Consider the following 24,903-nt stretch of genomic DNA (forward strand, 5'->3'; position numbering starts at 1 on the left):
GATAAAAGTAAAGTGGCTTCTGATCTGAGAGAGACTCCCAGAGAAATAGTGCTGCAACCACAAGAGACAGAAAAAAGGTGTTTGGCAGTGCAGGATTGTATGCAAAAGGTCTTCGCAATATACAGTATACTGATGAACATTAAACCTGGGTCACCGCGAAGTTCATGTACAGAACATTTTCTAAAATGCTTCCTGTGCCAATTGTTTACATAGCGGTTCTTTTAAAATATTTGCTTGGGTTATAATAAGTAACATTGTAATTTTACCCTTATTTTGACCCAGGGATGATTCGTCGACTCAAGAAAAAGACTTACAGTACAAGACACATGTAAATGCCCTGTGAAAAGCTTCATTAGTTAATCTTAAAAGCTCAAGTAATGAAACTGCAAGAAGTATTTGAGGTCAACAAGTTTTCTGGCTATGTAAAATTTATGTTTTTGAAAGGGTACGTTTCACAAAAACAAGGTTATTTTTGCTTGATGGAGTACTTCTTGACAAGAAATCTTATCTTATTAATTTCCCCTTACATGTAGCGACATTTGTTAGCTATGCACATTATCATCTAGTTGTTGGTGGAGGCGTTGTGGACAACATCTGCCAAAACAGTGCTTGTCTCAATGCGATGAGATCCAACAACCCGTCACAATCCCTCATCTCCCCTCATAAGGGTTGAGCTCTGTCTTCCAAGGTGTCAGTGGTCACCCTTAACAAGCAAGATTTATCAGACTACCTCCAACACACATGGAACATCAGCTTGGGTGCTTTGTTTGTTCCAGAGTAACACAATCCACCAATCTGGCTGATTTATGACAAATGCTGGTTGAAAATTGGGATGTTATCCCACACCAGTGTCTGACCAAGGATGTGTCAAATTGCTGTGGTTGTGTAGATTTATTCCACTCACTACTGAGGTCCCCATTTGTTACATGAAGAAATTATTAAACTGCTTTTAAATGTGTTGTTTCTAGTAACAAGACAATAACAAAATGCAATGTTTGGCATTGATGTACATGATTTGGTCAGTTTTTCATAGGTTAAATGTTTTACTTATAAATGTGGCACCATTTAAAGTGAAATTAACTTTAAAGTGAAATGAACAAACCTTCCTCTGTCATTAAGCATTGTTACAAGCAAGAAATAATCAACCAATCTAAAATATAAATATACATATACCTGGCTAATCAAGCTATTTGGTGTTTGTGGTGCATATAAAGCACAGGTGATGTGGCCGAATCATTACTTCAAAAAAATGTCAAAAAGATAATTTAATTGTACTTCTGTGTACGTAGCACAATGCTTACAGTACAGAAATATAAAATGAAATTATGGTAGAAAAAACATTTTGTATTTACATTTGACAAAGATTGATATTACAGGCATTATTTATTGTATATTTACAATACTTTCCTATTTTTCACATATTTACAATGTAATGTTTAAACTCTAGATTATCTGTTTTATAAATTCTATTTATTGAACCAAATAATCCTAAAACCAATACTTAAATTTCTATTTTATTGTAAAAAGAAAAATGCATCTGAGTATGAAATGTCTCGGCCTCAGAAAGAGACCTAGTAAACACTAACTGTGCTGTAGAATAGTGTGACTCCAAATTAAGGTCAGCTCTTTTGAACATTGTGGGGAAACTATTTTTCAAGGTTTAAAGGAATTTATGACAAATAATTAACCTGTGTTTTTGATCCAAAACGACACACGCAGCTCGGTTACTTGTGGTTCCAAGTCAAACATATTGATCTGCTGTTCACAGGGCGTTTATCATAAGAGCACCAAAGAAATTGTACAGTATATATACAACCCCAAAAGTGTAAGGCATGACACAATACAAGAGTATACAGCAAAGTCCCAAGTCGGTCATAGCTATATGATATAACTAACTATTCCATTGATGTTCACTTTATTCAATTCAGTTTGAAGCATTTAAAATTTAAAATTTTAAATGGTTTAAATGATTTTAATTAAGCCAAATTGATTTGAATTTGGCTTAATTCAAATCAAATTAAATGTCTGTTTAAAATCATCTAAGTCCCTTAAGTTCTGCTTGTCTCCGTTTTTGCAGTACTCTGAGACCAGCTCCAGTTCTTCTGGATCGACCAGACATTTTTGTAAAACAGTCCTAAAAGTCGTTGTGTTCATCCGAATTCTCCAGTACAGACACCTGTCTGTTTTTTTTCCCTGCAAACCACCAGAACCATTTTTTAAATAATTGAGCCTCACTCCCTTATGTGCACTGCTGTATCATAGGAACTGTACATTTGAACTGATTCAGTCTGTAAACACAGTTGTGTACTTGAGTAGGCAGTGTAGGCCTTTTGGAAGGACGATGTATCTGAGAGTTTGTACAAAATACACACAATAATTAATCTTTGTCTTGTTAATAAACAGTGGCACAATTTGTAGGTGATTAGGAATCATTCTCTTCTAGGTTGATGGTGACTGGGATTCTTTGTATATAAACATTATTTGTAAAGGCAAAGGACATTTGTGTTTACATTTTTTTAACAAACTGCCTTATTATTTATATTTATTGGCACCCCTGATAAAAAAGTAAAAACCCCTGCGTCATATATTCACACAGAATTTAATGTTGACCTTAAATTATGACTTATGATAGCAGCAGGAGAGTAAACCCACAGCACCCTAACAATTCCTGCAAATGTAACAGAAAAGCATTTTCGACATAAACTTAACTCTTTTCTATACAGAGTAGTTAGAGTATCACTAAACTTTTAAATAGTAATCCGCAACTTCCTTTAAAGCTAAAGTATATAACTTTTACAAAAATATGTTGCTTCTATTTTTGTTAAAACTGTCACCATGTTGTGACTGTATAATATGAGAGAAATAATCTTTGAAAAGATCGTCCTTCTTGAACTCCAGCCTGGACTACTACTACTGTCTGAAGAATTGCATGTCCTGGTCAAAAACAACCAATCAGTGCCAGGAGGAGTGTCTTAGTACTGTCAATCATTCTTGTGTATGTGCTCATTAATGTGCTAATAGTGGAGAATCAACTTTCCTTTCCAGAAAAACCGTTTATCCGCCGACATCGGTGACCATGGGAGGTATCCTAAGCATTCTTCAGGCTCTGTTGTGGTGAACCAGCTGTAGCTTAGCAGAGAAAATGGGGAGGTTGTGAGCAGCATTAACAAGGGAAATTAACAGCGCTAAGACCCTCCTTCTGGCTCTGACTGGTTGTTTCTGACTGAGTGATGTATTTGTTCAGAAGACCACAGGGAGAAGGTAGAAGTGATAGATTTTTTTTCAGACTATTAGTCTCATATTATACTATCATAACATAGTTATAGTTTTTAACAAAATTCTAAAAACAAAAACCAAACAGATTTTATAAAAGTTACATCTGGCTGCTTTAAAGACATTCCTGATCAAAATTTCAATACTGAGAAAAACGTTATGGCTATTCACATTTCATAATCCCTGATCACAATCAGGTTATAAATTGAACTTTAAATGCAAAACAAGGAACAAGAGCAAGAGGAAAGATAAAAAAGGCATATGATTGAAAATGGTTTTGAAACTCAAAAGGCTGTGCATCAGTTCCCTTTCTGCATAAGTTAGTTCAATATGCAGGATGCTCCAGAAGAGCAATGTTGTTATCCTGGTAGAAGTCTTTTGTGAGAAGGGTGTTGTCAACTGCAGCATTGTCCAGTTGAAAGACCCAGTCATCATCACACAGACAAGGCCCCTTAGACAAGAGGGATGCCCGCTTCAGCATCCCCACATAGGCTTGACGACACTGCACAAACTGAAACTCCCCAGGCCTACTCCACTGGTCTTTATAGAAAACATCTCCAGTACGATTTCTTTTAAGATGTTGTCTTATTATATTAAAGGGTTGCAGCCAGTATCAGTAAATGCTATAATCTGGGTTAAGAAGTCTGGGATCCTCTGTCTTATGATGTTTTAAAGTTTTGACTGATGTGAAAGCCAGATTTGTGCACAGATTTGACCTTTTAAAGTGATTGGTTTTAATATTTGCATTTTCAACAATTTGCTAACTCTGTTTGGTTCCTTGCTCCTGATTCATATGTTTGGATTTTGAAGTGCGACCTAAGGCCTGGTTATGATTAACCATTACTAAATGTGATCTTTTTTTTTGTATTTTCTTTTCCAGTCTGAGGAGCTTGATCAAGTGCGAATGACACAAATGGCAATTTCTCCTAGAAACTTTTCAAGATGGGAAATGCAAGAAAACATGTGATTCAAGAAAAGTAAGCTACAAAAATCTCCAAAGTTCTTTGTTTCAGAACTGAACTGTTATTGAGTGTATACAATTTCTAGGGGTATCAATCAATTTGGTGGGTGATGGAAATATGCTTCTAGGATAATTCCAGAACAACTGGACCAGAAGGGTAAGGGGGCCATGCCAACTTCTCCTTACATTAGGGCAGTGGTCCCCAACCACCGGTCCGCGGACCAATTGGTACCGGGCCGCGCAAGAAATAATGAACTACTTCCGGATCTTTTATTTTGAAAATCCTAAACCGGTTTCGTATTGCGCGTCAAAATTGAGCCAACTTGCAGCAGAATGAGTAACAAAACATCGGAGTACTGCGCACCCTCCCCCCCCGGTCCGCAGCAAAATTGCGAAGGGCTGACCGGTCCGCGCGACTAAAATGTTGGGGACCGCTGCATTAGGGCACAACTGCCCTACAGAGTGGAGGTTTGTGAGTCTTAAAGGTTTCAGGCAGGATTGCTAAAAATATGTATTGTCCTTGTTTGAATAGCACCCAAGGCTGTGAGTGTGAAAGGTTAGAGTTTTAAAAAGTTGAGACTTGTGGGCCGTTGGCTAAAGGTGATTTTTATTTTTGGTGTCCAACCTCATTTGTGCGCTCATTTACAAAATGCGTGGAGACTAGATAAGGCAAAATCTCTCCTAGCCAAGCACAAGAAACACAAGCCACAAACAGGCCAGTAAAATCGCCCTCCCTGAACAGGGCTGTCAGCTCAGCAGTTGGAGCCAGCAGGTGTGTAGTTACTCAGTTCCCTGCGGATAGTACTGAACGGCGACAGCTCCAGTTCAGTAGTGCACTCGTGCTCGTTATCATCACTGGCTGTGGCTGAAGAGGGTACGTGGTTACAGCAGCAACAACAGCAGCAGTCCAGGAATGCCCTCCCTAATGGACGACACAGCAGAAGCAGCAGCGCCGGTGTCACGGCAGCCCGACAGAACAGCAACAACTGAGAGAGAAGATGCAGGACGGACATGGTGTGCTCTGGAACACCAGCCGCCATGTACGCAGATACTATGTTGCATATGTTTTCGGGCACCACACATGCACCATACACGATTGCCAGAGCCACAACTGTGCAGTTCATCTGGCTCTCCAGCCTGATCTGCTTCTTATTGCTGCGAACGCTGGCCTGCTCGGCGTGCCGAATCTTGCGTGCCGTCACCAGCGAGCACCCAATGGTGAAGAGAGTCGGGAGGCAGAAGTAGCAGCCAAAGCACCACCAAAGCCGAGCACCCTCATAGGTCAGGCCAAGCACATAGAGCATATCAGGAAGGGATGTGGATATCCTGATAATACAGCGTTCAACTGGGGGCTCGTCCGGGAGCCCTGTATCGTCTGCTACAAGCTGTCGAATGAGGAGCTCTGGAAGGGCCAAAAGGAGGGCACCGATCCAGATGACTGCTAGCTTGGCTGTTGTAGATGTGCAGTTCTCAATCATCTCGTAGTACATCTGAACATTTGTGGCTGCACGGAAGCGGTCAATGCAGAGTGCGCAAAGGGTGAAGGTAGTCACACCCAAGGAGGCAACCTGGAAAGACAAAAACGCAGGTTTAGTATTAGAAATAATGTTTGAAGGTGAATTGAATGTCAAACCGTTAATCTTTACAGCCACCCTGGGATAAACTTTATATAAATGAAATCACCCCAATAACCTAGTTCATCATAATTATGTATTACTTTGATCACTTACCCCAGCGTAATAAAATTAAGTTCTTGGCTGCAGTCACAAAATGTGAATGAGTTTAAGTGTTATTACAATTTCAGTAAAGCACTGAACACTATATAATACATTTAATTTCCTGAAATAACTGGGTTTTATAAAATATTCCTTTACCATCTAACAGCAGAACAGGAACCATCAGCTTGAAGCAGCTTCTGACGCACAAACGTGGGTCCTAAGTTCTAATTATCATAGCATGTTCAAGTACATCTAAGTGACAGATTTTAAAATAAATTAAATGAAGTACATAAAGCTGCTAATGTTTCTTCACATTCAAAATCCCAGCTCTTTCAACTTCACAAGTTCCCTCAACATCTGTTGGATTAATTCATTAGCAGCTAAAGTGGGTCTGCATTTGTGTCCTGAAATGAACCATTTCCTTTCAGCACCAAACGTATTCCAACCACTCTTGTTTTGCCTACCTTCTTTATTTTCTTTTTGACTCACACTTGTGTCTCCTTTAATTTTGATCATTTTACCATCTCAGAAACCTCTTTTCCTTTTTACAGAACCCTCCCTCCATCCTGCCTTTTGTATCAAATTTAATTACAGCAGCCAGATTCCCAGATGGCCCCGGTGAGCCAAGGCTTTGGTTCTGTAAACACATCCTTCCTGGACAGATAGATGTACATGCTCTGCAAGATGTTCAGTGTAAGTAGGCCTCCTTCACACATCAAGACACACATGCACACACACACACCCTGATACAAAGGTCTTAACCAGGTTAATGAAGGGTAACCATACGGAACTCTGAGGAGTAAGTGGGAAAAAAAACACCCATAGGCTCCAGGGCCATCAACTCTTACTGCGATCAATGTGACCGCTGAACCCGAGACTGTAATTACTTGTCAGACCGTCTTGCAACTCTTATGCTTGAAATATATAAATAGATGAATCAACGGTATATGTTAGGCAGGTATCTGAGAGGACTTTCCAAAACACGTCAAGATTGTCAAGGCGTTAAGCCATCTTTTAGGCTAGCTGAAGTCAAGACAAGTGTGGAAAGGTGCACTTTTCTAGACCAAACCACTGTAGAAGAATGGGGTTTCCCTATTAAAAGGCTGACCTCCACAAGTTTTGTTTTCGCTTCCCACCGAATTACCAAATGGTTTCTAGTTAATTACTTATGTAGGTTTGATGCAGGACAAAATATGAGGTCTAGATCTGTTGCAGAATTTAAATTCCCTAATATCTATTTGAGCAATGTTCACCTGAAACATCATATGGGTCCACATTCAATTGTTGAGGAAAGACTGGATTTAGTTCAACTTTGAAACCCTTGTCTGCTGAAAAAAGGCCATTATGCTTTGTGAAAATAATCTTTTCATAGCTTGAAAGGTTTACATTTGACATATTGGCCTCATTTAATGCATGTTAATATTCCACTTAAAGCATTCAATCCAGCTGAGTAGTCGTTTTTTTTCTGAAGCCGAAGGTCCTTGGATGAAATCACTCCGTAATACCTAAGAGGCAGTCTTTCTGCAAGCTGGTTAAATCCTCAAAAAAACTTAAAACCTTCTGTGCTTCTTTATTATCATCTTTCAGATAACATTTTGCACATTATTAGAGCAATAGACATACATCCCTTGAATCTGTGTAGCACCAGCAGTGAAGTGGTAGTGGCATTTTGAGTTTACTTAATTGGGAATACGTGGCAATAAATGTAATGCATTTGCAGGAAACAGAATATACTATTTTATGATGTAGTCTTACCCCTATGAAAATTTATTTTCTCAGAAGCATCAAATCTAAGTTTTTTTCCCCCTGTCCTTTAGTGCAGCGTTCGCTCTGTTCAAATACTACTGAGTCTTCAGTCCAACAATGTAACACGTTGTTGGACTGAAGAGTCAAACAAAATACCGTTAATCTTCCATTTAAATCACACATTTATTGGTCAGTTAGGAAAACGGCGAATAATGTATATATAATTTGTTTCTCAAATATGATACAAAGTATATGGCATGTGTACGTTGGCCTTTCTGACACCTAATAACAACCAGGAGCAAGTGGTTTTTCAAAGCAGACTGCACCAAAGGTTAACAGCCATAACACATGTAAATCAGGTGTACATAAAAACTTTCAGCATATAACAAACACAATTAATTTAAAATCAGTTTTTGGTTAATCGTCATAATTCACCATAATACTTAGCTATGGTAGGGTCAGAATTTGCTGTAAAGCAAGGATCCGTTTACTTTATATCAATGTGTCAGGTTATCGTTGGTGGTGTAATGGTGTGGGAGACAGTTTGTGGCACATCAGTTGCACTATTAAATGCCACTGCCTACCTGTGCATTGTTGCTGGTAATGTTGATCCCTTTACGGACACTGTGTATCCATCTACTTTCATCAGGTCAGTACATTCAGTGTTGACCAGTTATGCCTTCTTCTATATTTATAAAATACATGTTTATATTTTACATTTTTGATGTGAAATATCACATCAAAAATTGATATCACAATTTTTGTGATATCAAAATCACAAAAAAATTTAGATGACAAAATATCAATATTATAAGCAATATTATTGCAGCAATATTGCTTATCATTAAGCAATATTCTTTTTGCTTAATAATAAGAAATAATTATTGCTTATTATTGGCACATATAATATACAGTAAGTAATAATAATAAGCAATAATAATTGCTTGTTATTGCTTAATAATAAGCAATTATCAATAATGCTTATTATTAATAATTAATAAGCAATAATAACAATTATTAGTAAGCAATAATAATAGCTTATTATTAAGCAATAATTATAAGCAATAATTATTGCTTATAATTGAGCAATAATTCAAATTGTTTAGTGTGACCCACTTCTGAGTCACAAATAACCATCCAGTGTACGTGCACAGGTACTTGCACACGCTGAATATTTCATGGCCCGAGAACAGGTCTGGATTGGGTTTAAAGGCTTCCATGGAGGCTCGAGGCACCCAGCTTTGATCATGTGTGTCAGACTGGAAAGCAAGAGCAGGGAGAACAAGTATAGCTTTGTACTGGAGGGGAGATGAGGGAGTGAGATTGTCCAAGACTCACGGCTGGTGAGGTGTCGTAGCTGTTTGTTTGTGCAGGGACATATGCAAATGAGAGGTTGAGAAACAATGGGAAAAGAGAAGAGAAGAGTAATTTACGAGGTAAACAAAGACAGAAAAAAATAACACATCTGTGAGTTTTAGACAATGCAAAGAGACGGAAGGAGAGAAATAAGTCATGACATCTAGAGAATAATTAGCAATGTTAATGTGGCATTTGGTCCCAACAGCAGACCCTGTCATGTTCGCTTTACCTGCAGGTGAGAAAACAGGCCAGGTGGCCTCAAGACTTTAGTCCCAATTTTTCTAACAATAATAAAAAAATAATTGGAGCGAAGGGATCACTTATTATTCAAGCAATCCATTTGAGAATAACTTTAAAACAATACTTATGGGTAAAAAGAAATATTTTAGTAATGAAAAACCCTTTGATCGTGAGTACACATTTTTTTATGTTTAATTTTTCTATTTGCACAGCAAGTGATTGTCCACCTGTGCTATTTTTAATAATGGCCCATTAACTCTTTAATTAAAGGACTTGAGCTGGTGGTACAAAAGGTCTTGATTTAAACTGAGTCTTAGCAAAAATTGGTTTAGCAAATGTGGACCACAGCCTGACTGCAGGCACTGCCAGAGGTAATGGGTGCTCTCAGTTGATGTATGGGCTGACATCAAAAACAATGCCCAGCTACAACCACAGTCTTTAAGTAATGGAGCAGGCAGAGTAGAGGTTATTTCACCTGCTGCACTTATTCAGAGTAGAGTATGACCCAGTGACTGCTCCAGCAGTCCATAACTCCAACCACAAGTCCCAAGTCTTTGACACCAGCCATCTATAAGTTTGGTTGGAAGAAAAACAGAAGTGAAGTGTAGAAAATAGGTAAACAAGAATATCAATAAATGTATATCTAAGGCAGGAAGTCATCAGACAGCTATGGCATGCAGTCTCTTACATCAAACATGTTTTATGCAAACATCAATAGCTACAATTACCAGATCCCTATATATCACGTTCTATATAAATATTTCCATTATGTTATTTTCATTTGGTCTCACTTTAGGCACCCTAAATGTCTTAAGCTAGGGTTTTTGAAACAGTGGTGTGTGTGTATGCTCCTATGTGTAATAGATACTGTATGTCTATGCATATAGGCAAAATGAGCCAGTGTGGGTACAGATTCTGTTTTGCATGAAAAATCGTCTCTTGCAACACTGATTGATTCTCTATCCTTCTCTGGAATGGAATAAAACATCGATCTTACATTTGAGCCCATCTATTCTATCGAGTTGACTAATTTGTCTTGCTAATTTAGGACTGTGCATCTCCGGTGGGTTGTTATTGAAAAGCGAAACCCCCTTCTACCACAGAAATGCATTCGAGTGGAGGAAATGTCAGACTGACAATTCTATCATATGACAGTCTTCAAACATTTGAACTACATAAGAGAATAAATTACTGGTTACCACTTCGGTCTGCACAGAACAGACAACTGAGGCTACAATTCACACAAGATCACCCAGAATATCAGATTGGAAAATTTTAATGTTGCCGTTTGTAACATACAAATAGTAGAGTAAGATTTTTTTCTAATCAGTATGAAAGCATCAATCTATCAGTGTGATGTTGACATTTTCTTGGCACGCTTAGTCCCAACTGAGCACCACTTTAGCGTCAGTGTTTTTTGCTGATGTTGGCCATTCTACTAATAACTCAGAGTACCTATCTACTAATGACTAGTTTCAGTAGGATAATAAACCATGTCACAAGTCCTCTCAAAACGGTTTCTTTAACATAACACTGACGTCCAATGTCCGATAGAAATCAAGTTTCAATAAATTTTCAAATCATGTTTGTGGATGTGGTGGGACAGGAGATTTGGTTGATAGGACAATGTTTCCAACAACAGTCTGCAGTTGGCTCCTTAACATACCTGCTGCCAAATGTAGCTTTGAAGTAGCCCTACCATACTAAGAATAGTGGGCAGCTTGATGACTCTGTGTTTTTGGAAGTTTTCTTTCTTGCAAGCAACAAAAACATATTGGAATAACATGACCTTAATTACTCTATACAGCGTGTGAAAACTCCGGTCTTGTAAAAGTTTGAACCCAACAAAAAGTGTTTAGAGAACCACTTTTTCAAACCTTAGTACAACTTGACTATTACAATTAGCAGGCAATTACACTGTTTCTTTTTACCCTCCCTAGTACATAGATTGGTTCAGTTGCGGTGGATGCATATTAATTATGTGAGTCAGAACATTTTGTATATGTCGCCTTTGAGATATAAAGTGTTTTTGTGCTGTTTACGAATGCGAGCCCAGAATGGATTTACGATTTAACTCCATTCTGTTAACTCGCTCTATAAATTGAGTTTTTATCGGGGGTTTTTCAAGAGAACTGAAAAGAAAAAAAAACTGACGGCAAATGGAGGAAATCAATACTGCTTTTGTGCAAGTAAACATACAAAGATCCATAGACTGACACATCAGTACCATAAGTGCTCCTTTCATTGAATTAAAAGCAACAATGCTGTATTTCATTGCTTTTGCTCCAATATGCTACAGTGTGTTTGGAGCTATTTTTCCAATACTTTCTCCTCCCATTAAGTTATGTCCTAACCTATGGCAGATTTCCTCTAGACATCAGAAAAAATCACATTTTCCCCTCAGCATAAAGTGTCTACTGGAGGACTCCCATTCCAGGTCATTGATTTCTGCCTGGGAGTGTTGTAAGGTCTTGTGCTGCCGCAATGACATTACAGAATATGTTGAAGTCTACAAAGACCTGCCATATGCTAATGTTTCTATGTTGACCTACAACTCCATAATGGCAATGATCTAATAAATATTTCAGGCTTACATGGATAATTATCAGTTTGGTTAATTGCACCCAACAGCAGACCCAAACTTTACTGCAAGCTGTTGTCTGATCTTGTTACAACACATAGAAACACAGTATCTGCTCATCCATAGACAAAGAACTAACTGAATGAACCATCATGAATTATAGATAATGCAGAGCTGCTAATTACATATATGAATAATTAAAACCATTAACCATCAGTCATGTTCTCATGGACTAGCTGAAATTGAATAGAGGATGAGTGCCTTCATACAACATTGGGAGTATGTTTCATCTTTATCAGTACATATATTTAGCATCCTGTGTCTGTGTGTGGCCACATGGTCTCTGATTGGCTTTAAGTGTGTGGATCTGTGTACCGTCCCCCTGAGGGTTGTTTCTAATCACAGATAGCTGATGCAAAGAGAGCAGGGAGGGCGTCTGAGGGGAGAAAATCCTCGGGCAGTGATCAGTGAGAAGGCGATCCCATCCATCTGGAGGATGAGCACACTCTACTGACTTTGAGTTTGTGTGTTAGACTGTTTGTGTGCCTGTGTAAGATTAAAAGACAAGTGAAGATTAATTCCGTGAAGATGATTACCTATCAGGGCCTAGCAAAAGTAATTTCATTCACTATGGAGTTATTCTTTAAACATAAAAGCATGAGGAACATTATAACAGCATCTGAGCTTTTTGTAGTGGCTTAATATACTGATTCATTACACAGTAACACCATAAGATCGAACTTGTGATTTTGATTCAGTTGCTTCGAGTTTGTGTGCCGGTGCACATTGAAAGTAGTGACTGTCAAGGTGATGTATGTCCTGCCATTACTAACAATTTCAACGCTATATATGAATCTACCTCTGGCTGCCTGTGTGCTTCTATGAGACCCTAACCACCTCTCTTTCTTCTCCTTCACAAATCAATAGTTCCCTCTTTTTTCTTTACTCCTAGCTTTTACCATGCTCATGACTCTGGGACAGGTGGCAAGCACCTCTGAGCAGCAGAAGCTGGAGGGGGAAACGGACTGCCCACATTAAAAAAACCCCCCAAAAAACTAGGGAGAATGACCAAATACAGCTTTGCATGGACAAGTCTATAATATGATGATTCATAGGATTTTATTGAGAGGTATATTAGTAGAGGGGCTGAAAGTTCTTTCTAGATTTGTATTAGTCATTAAATGTATATCATTTTCCTTCTGTTTTGCAATTCCGCATCACATTGTGTTAATCTCTTATAAATCCCCCCAAAATACATGGAAGCTGCTGGAAATTGTAAATTTCAAGGTGTATTATTACTCCTAAAATTATGATCTAACCTAGCTGCTTATAATGCCTTCAAAATTAAAAAAAATACATCCAATCCCCTGAGCTATGATACTAAAATATCTATAATAGAGGAGCACTATACTAGATAATATTGTAATCGTAACAATGAGAAATATTGCAACAATATTGGGGTGGAATAAGAACCTATTTTCTTCGTTTCTCTCTTCCAACACTGTGACCTTCAGCATTCTGGTCAATGTCATTTGTGACTGGTGTGAGGATCTACTGCTGTGATTGTTCAGTTGACTAAATATTACATTACCATGTAAACTGGAAGTTCATACCACTTGGAAATATATTATTCTACTTTTATTAGATTCCAAACAGACCTTTGCATTATGCACATAGTGATATTGCAATTCTGACATAATTGCCATTTGCTGTGCAGCCCTAGTGGAAGATATGGCGACAGGTTAGCTACACTTACTGCCGTAGCAGGAATGCTCCACAATGATCCATGTCATTTACAGTATTGTTTTGAAGTTTTAAAACAGAGTTGTTCCAGAATTTTGTGCAAAAACATTGAAATCCGTATTTACTCAAAGCTCTCCACCCTCTCCTTAGTATCTGTCGCCACACAACCTTCATGATGAGGTATAGATGACAGCAGCCTCTTCAACAAAGATGTTCAGGATTTTTCTGCAAAAGACGTTTCCCTAAAACATATGGAGCTTCTTTTGTTCCATCTATTCAGCTCCACCTCTTACAACTGGGTCTGTCAGGAGCAGCTGGGAAGTGGAGGTGGGGGGCTGTAACTGAGGAAGTAGACAACATGTGAGCACACTTAATCCTTTTCATATAAGTGCATCACACAGCAAGATCAAAATGACTGAATTCTAAGATGAAAAATAGGGTCTAAGAGAAGCTCAAGGCATTGCTTGGTCAATCAGACCAATAGATTCAGCACAATTAATCTAGCCTCAACTCCTGAAGTACCATCACAAGTAAAGATCAAAAGTAGCCAATCATTAAAAGCTCACAAAGTGTTAGGATAATATCCCAAGCATCAGCAGATGCCTAAAGCAGTGAAATTGGAAGGCAAGAGAGCGTCAAACAAAACAAAAGAAAATCAGGGTTTAAGGAATGGCACAAAGACTAATTTTTTTTCTCCTTTATTTGTAGATAACATGTGAATAAAGGAAGGTAGGAGTCCGTCTTGTGAGCGGTAGATTGATGGTTCGAACCCCTGCACATCATTGCCTGTGGGTCAGATAGTCATGTACATGTCTGTTTGTGTACTGCAGTCAGAAAGGTGAGTAGGCTAAGCTAGTCAGATAAATGGCGTGGATAGCATGGATGAGGAGAGAAAATATCGAAAAGGGAAGGTCTGAAGCAGTCAAAAATCATTCCTAATGCTCTGACATGGAACTGTCAACCTCACAGGTTACGTCAAATCTTAAGCTGGAAACGTGTCGACTCCAAAAGTGCTGATCTGCCGCAAACGTATCACCGTGTTTAGCATGTGAACTTGTAGCTCCACATAAAACCATAACAGCCATTGCGTGTTATGTTTTTAAGCTTTGCAAGACTATAACATACAAATAACCAACTCTTAACACAAAAAATCTTTTTGTTGCTAATATTATGAACATGGTTAACTGTTGTAGCTGTTTTTGTTAAACTCTTAATACTTTAAACAAACTAATAAGGAATCAACAGTGAGTCACCGGAAACAACTAATGGTTAAGGAAAAACAGTACAGTTGTAAATTGTGAAATTCTTGACAATTTTTTTCTTTTTTTTAAACCGCAGCTTTGTGTGCATCAGGTGATCCATTTTGCCAGACCATCACTTTTTGTCACAATACCAGCAATTGTGCAGTTGTGACTGGTTTTAATATATTTTTAATAGAAATCATGACCAATTCTAACATTGCCTATAATATTGCTAAAGATATTCTCTTTCCTATAGGTACAAAATCCAAAATTCTTCATAATTAAAATGGCTTGAACATAATGAAATGTTTACCTTGAGACATTCATAATATGCTTAGTCCTTAAAATATATGCATTTTAGTTTTTATTTCTGTTCATTCATTTGTTTTATCTTAATGTTTTTAAATTTAAATGTCAACTTATTTTGAAGCACTTCAATCACTTTCTTAGTAAGTTACAACTGTTTGTATAATTCAGCTTCAAATAAGGAGCTTATGTTTACGATATTGTAGATAATTTGCAAGTCAAAACGACATTCATCCACGGTGATTTAAAAAGAAATAAACCAGTAAAACTGTGATGTTAAATGCAAATATTTTGGTGCATCCAGCTTGGTCATTGCCTTCCTGTGCTATTCCGCTCAGTTCAAATCTCACTTGCCTGGAAGTGACTGAGCTGCAGTCACTTAATAAATGAATCAACATGTTCTTTGATGCATTTCTCTTGACTTTAAGAGATTATATAGTCTCTGGAATTTTTAATTTGATGCATAAATCAAATTATGCATTAATTTGCAATTATATCTTGCAATTATTACCATATTGCAAGTTTTGTAAATTTTCCAACTTCATTTTTTTGTCGGACTAAAAACTACTAAAAATGAAGTTGTAGCACATTCTGATTGTAATAGATTATAGTTCTTAGACTTTGGAGAGAGTCAAAATTTGAGTTATCAGGTTGAGGTGTTAAGAAAACCAAAAGGTATCAGCCAGGAAAAGCTCTATGAGTACATATCTACTTTGAAAATAAAAAGGACTTAAAGTTTCAAATCATTTAGTGATAGGCCAATATTTTTAGTTTACTTTTTTGAATAACTTTTCTTCACTTCCATAACACTAACACTTATTTTACTTTTTTTTTTTTTACTTGGCCTTTTGTTACTGATCTCTTTCCCATAAATGCCAATTGCAAAAACTCCAATTATTGCCGATTAGTTTTGGCTCAGTTATCAGTTTCAAGCGTAACAGCCAAGACGAGCTGTCTGGAAAAAGCAGCCGCAAAGCATACCGCAGATAATGCAAGATGGCTGGTTCCCAAATTTTTGATTTTGTTCAGTTTTCCTACAATTTTACAGCTGTGTTTGCTCGCACCTCACAGCAGAAGATTGCTTTCTCTTTGGGGCTGAAAAAATTCCACCCTCCACTGAACGCTGAATAAAACAAGGTTTACCAAAGACGACACCACAGGGAACCTCCACTCTCGGCGGAGGCTCAAGCAGTCTACTTATTTCATATAGACATGCTTGTTGCTTGTGTCTATTGTTACACGTGTCTTCTCTCCAAATGTCGATGCCGACATCAGTAACTTTGTTTTGTTAGGAGAAGAATGAAGTCAGTCCCCACTGAAGGTAATAGCTTTAGGTTATATTAGTCTGTTTTTACACATGCATGCACACGCCCTCAAGTAAATCGGGATCTGACCATGTGTATGTCCTGTGATGATTTCATCTTCCCATGAAATAAAAAGGGTGGAGACAAATAAGCTCCTTTCTTTTACAAGCACATGTACTGCATTAAACAGACTGTCCTGGAAGCGTGTCAGGAGGTTGTTGAAAGACAATGCAGTCATAGTATCAGTCTCTGATCTAACAATAATTAAAACATATGTAATACCAAGGGGTTTGCTGAAGCAGACCAAATGCCAGTAAGTGCTTATTAATATCGCATAGTCAAAAAATTGTGAAAAATAAAACTGCATATTGAATGATGAGCAACAGCAAAATGTCAATAAATTATATTGTAAATTTGATTTCTAGAGCACAGATTCTCAAACTTTTTTACATCAGTAAATGCTAGGGTCTCAAAGTACAAGTATGCTGACAAACATTTTTAAACGGGACTTTATAAGTACAACTACTTTTTCAGTTCTTCATGCCTGGTAGTACTTAAAAAGGGTTGTGACTGAAGCATAATTTTAACCTCTTATCCATTTCCAAACCTGTATTTATGTATGTTTGGGTCATTTTCAGCCATAATGTGTTCATCTTTTAAATGAGTTTCAAATCTTTGTCCCAACTTTCAAATGATGGGAGCTATTAAAAATAAGGTTTTTGCCTCTGGGAAGAAAGCACCTGGTTTGTACAAAAGGCATTAAATTTGACACTGGTGTAACTGGAGGAGGTGAGCTCACAAAGGACATGTTGTGAAAAACAGTAAACAGCCCACCTGAAGCATCTCTCTAGTTCGTAGATGGAGAGCATTTAAATATTTGGAGCCTTCTGTAACTGAAACCTCGTTGAATCTTGAATTATATGAACATGCAAAGCAAGAGGGAACACTCTGAAAGACCAAATTTCTGATTTGTTACTTTAGAAGTGTGGTGTCGATTAGAAATGACACTGATTGCCTCTTAACTCAATAGAACCACAAAAAATCCCAAAAATGAACAGAATTACCTCCACGTATGGCACCACTCTGCAGGTAAACTCCCCCAACAACCATGACTTCGTGAGCTCATGGAAAACCACCATGGGGAGGCAGAAGAAGATGAGCACAAAATCCCACACGGCCAGGTTGGCCAACAGAGAGTTGGAGATGCTCTTCATGTAGTAGTTCTGGCACACGATGCACAGGATAGCGATGTTGCCCGCTATGCCCACCAGGAAAATTACGCCGGATACGCATGTGATCGCGTAAGCGCCAAAAGTTTCGGTCGTCACTGGGTAGAACGGGTTCTTGATCTCGTCTCCAAAATCCGGGGAGCCAGGAGGGGTGATCGGTGTGGCATCCCACGGGTTGTCCTCCCTGAGGGTGAAAAACTCTGGCCTCCTGGTGAGGATGTCAAACGGGAGGTCGGTGGAGGTGAGAGCCACCGGTTTGGGGACGGGTTCCCACGGAGGCATAACCACAGCGCTTCTGTTCTGCTTGTTTCTCCACCTCTTTCCTGCCTTTGAGCCTCTCTGGTGCTTGTCACCCTCCTTCGACACCCCTCCTCCGTCTTCCCGAGCCATTGAAGGAAGCTTAGCCGCATTGTAGTGTCCACCTGCCGGCGTCCCTGCACCATTCAACTTTATCCTCTTATTATGGTGGCGCGTCGCGTCCCAGTGGGACAACCCGCCAGGATCCTCCACGGGTGTCACGCTCCTATTGAAGTCGCGTTTAGCGTGTCCGCCTCGCCTCGTTTCCCCCGCTGCCGCCCTCTTCCACGGTCGAGTGGAGTTAAGGGTCGCACCTGTAGCGTATCCCGGGAAGAGCGCGCGGTCTCGGGCTTTGTTTTGGCGGCTCTCCCGGGGCGGACCGTGGAAAGTCCTGCCAGAGTAGCCGCCGCTGTTACTGTCGTCTTGACTCCCAGCTCCTGCATTACTGTTTTTCAGGGATAACAACACATGTGCATGGGCGAGTATTATAACTAACGTCCAAGGCTGCAGAACCTGCATGATCCAGGATTTATATCACCGAGCGCAGCTTTAGTCCATCCTCATGATGAGCTGCGTCTGCAAACCCCGCTGCAAAGATATCCCAAAAGCGCCGTGTCTCCGTCAGCTTTCAAAGAGTTGAGATTGTCTGATCCAGAAGGGAGTCAACAAATATTGCAGAATGATGCATTTCCAAGCCCTCGCTCTACAACATTTATTTTCCAGTTGTGCTTCTATCTGAGTGTTAGTTCGCTGGGTTGGGTCGGCAGCAGCAGCGTCAATGCGGTGCAGTCAGTGTGTAAAGCCCGCTAGACTGTGATGCACTGGAGAGGAGGGAGAGTGAAACAAGAGGAAAAGAGAGAGGGGGGAGCGGTTGATGCGCTCTCCTTATCTTCCTTCCTTCGTTTTCTGTCCTGGTATAGGACCGTGCGCTGCAGGAAAATGGACTCCCCTGGCGGCTAACCCCGATCTGTCATCCCTCATCCATCACGGAGCATCCAGCAGCCCCGGAGCACACTACGGCTGTTGCCTCCTCCCCTCCGGCAGAGAGGGGCATGCCACGCCCGGCAAGACGTGCTAATAAATACATTACCCGTTCTTTTTTTTTTTTTTTTTTTTTTTACGGTAGTCTCTTTTACGCACAGGCGGCGCTGTGACACAAATTGAGCACGATTTAGGTACACAGCATTAATTTTTGGCGGAACAAAAGCAGCGAGTGAACTTAATGAAATGCATTTGAACCCCTCGATCTTTAACATTTTGTCATGTTCCATCTTCAAACGTCAATGCATTTTGTTGAGATTTTATTCGATAGACTTACACAAAGTGGTGCATAATTAGCAATAAAAATAAGTAAGATGTGACATGTTTTCCCTCCCCTTCAGTCCAACACTCATTTTATCTAGGAGTGTTGCAGTAAATTTTCTTTTGTATAAATTGATCATTTGAAAACCACACATCTTTTTCTTCCACTTCATAATTATTCTTCCATTTGGAAAACCCCAGAAATTTGGTTGTAATGTGAAAAGACCTGAAAAACTCAAGCAGTATAAACACTTTTTGAGAAGCATTATACCTTCTAATATTATGGCCTTTAACTCCCTTACTTTGTCTCTTACTTTTGTCTCCACATCCTCAAAATGACTTGCTTTGTGCAAAATCTTTACCAAAAGTGATCTTAAGTTGTTGTCTGAGCTAATCCCACTCAACTCCAGGCAATATTGACATTGACTGTGGAGATTTCTGCTTCAAGCATCAATAACTGAATGGGTCATATTGTACCTGAAGCCAATCAATAGCCTTATCACAGTTTTTCTGAAACCATTAATCCTTTGGTGAGAGACTTTCAGAAATACCCCTGAATAGCATCCAAGAGGCTAAACCTAAAAATGTGAGAGGAAACATTTTTAGGTGGTAACCAATATTGGTAACAATATCTTGCTGCCTCAATACCATGAAGGTTATCTAAAAATAGATTCTTCAAGTTTGTCTTGTAGTGTCAGTTTCAGATGGTCAGGAAAGCTGTGGCGCGTTTTAGTAACTGAAAAGTGAGTGATTTAATTCCCATATGAGACACAGAATCAAAACTAGCCTTTGAATGGAACCCACACTGGGTTTCATGGTGAAAACTATAAAGACCTGTCTAAAATGAAGTAATATGTGTCCTGCTACATCCTGTATAAATCAACACAGCATTTCAGAAGAAGAAAGTCATAACTAGTGTCAAACATGTTGGTGTTAGTGTGATGGTCTGGGATTGCTTTGTGAATTCAACAACTTGTCATAATCAGTGGAGATTTTCTTAAGAGATCCTGCCTATTGTTTTCTATCCATACTGAGTGATGTCACTTCGTCATTATGTGTCCATGTCAATTGATGACTTGTATGGCGGGACGGTAGTTGAGGCTAATCAAAGCAGTATGATGTTCAGTACTCCTGCTATGCAATTTTGATTCTGGTATTTATTTAGATATTACTTTAACATTTAGGTATATTCTAAGCATTTTGCTAATAAATTATGGCAGTAATAATTCCCTGAAGCCATTGGTCTGCCACACAGATCTGAGATGCAGAATGTTACATTGACATTCACCCATGTCTCTTACTTTTTAAGAAATAATGTAAGCAGGCAAGTGAAAGCAAGACATAGATAATATCTGAGTTGCTCTATCAGGTGGTCAGTGTGATGAAGAGGGTTACTATGAAGTATATTGGGAAATGTGGTTACTTTAAACAAAAAAACACTTCAGGAAATGGACATCTGTAGCCACAACCTATCATTAAGTATGTCCAGCGGTCAGTCAATAGTTCAGCAGACCTCTCGAGGCTAAATGAAGTGAGCATTATTATCTGTCAAGTGCTTTAAGTACTTTAAATGGACTCACTGCTGGAGGATAAGACCACATACATTGTACTCCTGTGGAGTAAAGGAACACACACTTTCCGACCTGAAAGGCTGCACAGTAGAGTACATTTCATTTATACACCATAAAAGGTACTTTTCCCAGTTATTTCAGTTTAACGGTGGATTTGTACATTATAATTCTCCTAGTAGTGCAGCATATTGGCAGACAGAAATGGACATCTTGCTGGTAACCTTCTACATCAAAAAGGTGATGGAGCCAACTCCAGTCAGGGAATCGAACCCCCCCCAGCGCACAAATATCCAAATAATGCCAAGTTTCACCATGTGGAGATAATCCATAGTCAGTATGATGGATTACCTGAGCAGCTTATGATGATATCTGTATTTTTACCTTGGTTTTTCAGTGATGGAAAAAAACACCAGAAGCACAGTTAATTCCTTATTTTGGCTCAGATGAGTTTAGTTCAAATGGCAAGGTAAGAGAAGGTACAGTTAAACATACAGCGTAGGAGTCATGAGATTTGCAGGCATTCTTCCAAGGTTGCATTTTGAATTGCAGATTAAATGTGTCCAACAGGCTATGCATAGCATGTAATGAAAAAGGAAAAAAAAGATATGTTTATTCTTGTTAATCATTTTATATATAAAAAAGGGCAGTTTACGTAAGGCCATGGTAACTTCAATACCTTTTTCTCATTTGAAAACTGCACTTTGTGTTTACTTAGGTTATCTTTGTTTCGTATTAAAATGTGCTTGATGATGTAACAGGAAAACAAAATGTTTAAGGATGTGAATGCTTTTTTATGGAGCTGTAGTTATATTAGGATTTATTGTTTCTACCATTTTGGCACTTAATTGTATGAAAATTCTGGCCATGCTAATTTGACAGTAAATGTTCAGCGTTTTTACACACTTCACATAGAGCTGTGTATGTGACCTTGAATACAACAACTGCAACTCACAGAAGCATTTTAATCATTTGGAAAAAGAACAGGGCAACACTTCACATGTAATTATCATGTCTATTGTGAATGTGGTCCACAGAGACTGCGATTTGGCGTGTGTGGGTAGAGATAAAAAAGAAGAGCTTCTCTCTCAGACGTACTCATGCGTGGAATAACTAAATGGTTTAAACGCAAAGGGACTTTAAAGGGCACAAGCCATGTGTGTGAACACATGACATAAAAAAGGGAGGAAGTGCTTTCATGCACAACAGGACGTCAGGATACACACATGTTAAAAAATCTTGAGTTTAGTGAGGCATAAGCACAGCCTGAAGAACACCTCCAGGCCATAAACATTTCATGTATTTCATGGATATTTATTATGTTGTGCTCTGTGCATAATAAATTATACACATTCAGTCACAAACAACTTGTCAAAACGGCCATCTTTGGATTTTAAAGTTGAGGCTTATGCTGTTCCTCTGACTTTTTAGGTTAGACGGAGAACTTCAAAGGCTGTTCCAGTTAACTTTACCTGCTGGGAATCTCCAAACAGATGTCCAACATCAAAACGAAAACACTTTTCATCAATAGAGAGACGTTGCGTGTTGGAGTTATTTTTAATCATGCCATTACATGTTAAAATGTTCCATCCTGGCCAAAATTGACAGCAAGCCCAGGGTAAATCAAATCTTTGGTTTAATTGAGAAAAACATTACATTTTATTCAAGCTGAGTACTGTGTTAGACATCCATGAATTATTTACACCTTGTTGCAAGTTATTTCTTTTATAGCAGGGAACCATTCTCCACATGATTTAGTATTAGCTGGAGATTTTTACAGCCCTTTTGCCCCATTGCAACAATTTAATTTGGTTCACCCCAGTGGGAAATGGCTCATAACGTACAGCTACAATTAAGAAGAGCAGTCTTTTCAGGTGAAACTGTGGTAGAAAGACTAATAGTCATTATGTTGTATTTGACATACTACAGAAGTTAGTGAAAATCATTCATTTCTTTAGTGCTTTTTAATCCTTTTATCCACTTTGTTAAAAGACACATTTTATGAGTGTCTGTTTCTCTGTTTACAGGGCAACACAATGGGCTGTTGCTCCTAGAGGTTTTTGCTGAAGTCACTGTTACAGCTCTTTATCTCTTTATGGTGAATAATGTTAAAATCCTCTGGTGTCAGCAGAAAACCATAAGAGGCTCTTAGCATCACTCCTGCTAGGCTGAAAGGTGGTGTAAGCTGTTTCTGAGCACGCTGCCGCTTGTTGATCCAATATTGCCATCTAGTGTTTTTCAGCACACAGCTAACATGTTCTTCAGAGGAAAAAGATCTTACCGACGATCTTTAAGCATACTTTTCCCTTGCAGTGACTTTTATATTTAATTTTTTTTCTGTATCTTAACTTCCCTTTATTTCCATTTACTATATCCAAGGCTGATTACTTTTTATTTCATCATATCTTCTCCATTCCATTATCGCCCAGGCATACTCGTTCTTAATCCAGGGTGAAGACAAATTACTGCAACACATTTTCAACATGTTTCACAAATTTATCTTCATTTAGTCTTTTTTTTCCTTTCATTAACTTCTCCCTCCCTCCTGGCTCTCACCTTTGTGATTAAGCACCTCTTTGTCCTCCATCTCATCTAATTCTGAACATTATTTATCACTCACTTGGTGGGAAGGTGATGCTATTAACCCATGAATAAATTATTTTCCAAAAAAAGATTAAAATTCAAAGGAAGGAATGTCTTTGAAGAGTCCTACATAAAAGCTCTAAGTCACATTTGTAGAGTCATTTATATGCAGATGATTCAACTCACAATGACATTTTACAGCAAAACTAAATGTGTCCACATCGCAAGCTGCTGCCTGATATTAATTGCTTAATAGAGATCACAATATTAGCTGAAGATCTGCCATATGATTGCATTGAATGACCCTGACAGGAGACACAATTACAATATATACTATTTTCTCATTACTACCTATCCTGATTTGATGTTTGAGGATCACTGGTTCTCATTAGGACTAATAAACCTTACATTTAATGAACCAGTTAATTCATATGCCGCTTTAGCAGAATAATCTAATGAATGTATCTTTGTAGCACCAGCACCTAAAACATGTCTTTCAGAATGGGTCTTTTCATAAGTACAAGTACAAGTACGAGATCCAGTTAAATGCGTCCTTTCATCAATTTGTTCCCCTTCTTCATGCAGAGCTAATGCCAGTTTTGTCCCAACATAAAGTACTGACCTTTGACAGTCATGTACTTGACCATGGCATATCACTTTTCCTTTTAGAAATTAAGTATTTTGATTAATTAGGTAATTGTGTAGCTAGGTAATCAGAACATATTTAGACATATTGCGATTTAATTTAATTATGCGTTATTTTCTGAAGATTTTATCCTTACATACTTGTTACGCGTGATTGTGGTTCTAATCTCTTTTTAAATTCAGTTGACTTATGAAACGCACTACATCTTCAAAAGTTATCACTCGTTTGAACCCCAAACTGTTTCCACGAAGTTGAGGTTATGAAATTGTCTAGAAACGTTTTGGTATGCCGAGTTACTTTCACTTGAACTCCACGGCAGTTCCTTCTTCACAAAACATAACACTGAACATCCTGCAGTCAGTCAAGTATATTTGTCTTGGCAACTGCCAAACTCAGACTCGTCAACGGGATTACCAGACAGAGAGGTATAATTCGACACTCTTGAGAACACATCTTCCCCACTCTGGAGTTCAATGGTGATGTTCCTTTTTGCAGTTGTAACTGTAAGACTTGGATGCTGCTGCCCAGCCATGGAAACCAATTGCATGAAGCTTTGTATACGCTGTTCTTGAACCAGTCTGGTGGCCTCCGTGCACCTCAGCATCTGCTTATTTTACTCTGTGCTTCATGGCTGAGTTGTTATTGTTCCCATTTAATCCCACTCAGTACCATCAGACAGTCAAACATTGAGTAGCAAGGAGATTTCTAGTCTGATTGCACAAGTGGTGCATTATAGCAGTAGCACATTGGACTATACTGAGCTCTGAAGAGTAGCCCATTCTTCCTCAAATGTTTGTAGAAGCAAA

General features: G+C 38.6%; 1 protein-coding gene across 1 annotated transcript; it reads right to left on the reverse strand.

The window, feature by feature from the left end:
- Window positions 1–4,829: 4,829 nt before the first annotated feature.
- Window positions 4,830–19,044, reverse strand: gpr37b (G protein-coupled receptor 37b). The gene is made up of 2 exons (XM_032590123.1): window positions 17,537–19,044; window positions 4,830–5,802 (listed from the first exon to the last, which is right to left on the reverse strand). The coding sequence occupies exons 1-2, from the start codon at window positions 18,515–18,517 to the stop codon at window positions 4,987–4,989; spliced, it is 1,797 nt and encodes a 598-aa protein (XP_032446014.1). The 5' UTR covers window positions 18,518–19,044; the 3' UTR covers window positions 4,830–4,986.
- Between the last annotated feature and the right edge of the window lie 5,859 nt (window positions 19,045–24,903).

The sequence above is a fragment of the Xiphophorus hellerii genome, chromosome 17 (genome assembly GCF_003331165.1).
Source record: "Xiphophorus hellerii strain 12219 chromosome 17, Xiphophorus_hellerii-4.1, whole genome shotgun sequence".
NCBI classification, from domain to species: domain Eukaryota; kingdom Metazoa; phylum Chordata; class Actinopteri; order Cyprinodontiformes; family Poeciliidae; genus Xiphophorus; species Xiphophorus hellerii.

What these genes read in the sequence shown, in the direction of transcription:
- gpr37b (XM_032590123.1), bottom strand. Translation starts at nt 18,517, where the DNA reads ATGCAGGTTCTGCAGCCTTGGACGTTAGTTATAATACTCGCCCATGCA. An exon ending in GAGTGGTGCCATACGTGGAG is followed by an intron (nt 5,803 to 17,536) that starts GTAATTCTGTTC and finishes TTGTCTTTCCAG; the next exon opens with GTTGCCTCCTTGGGTGTGAC.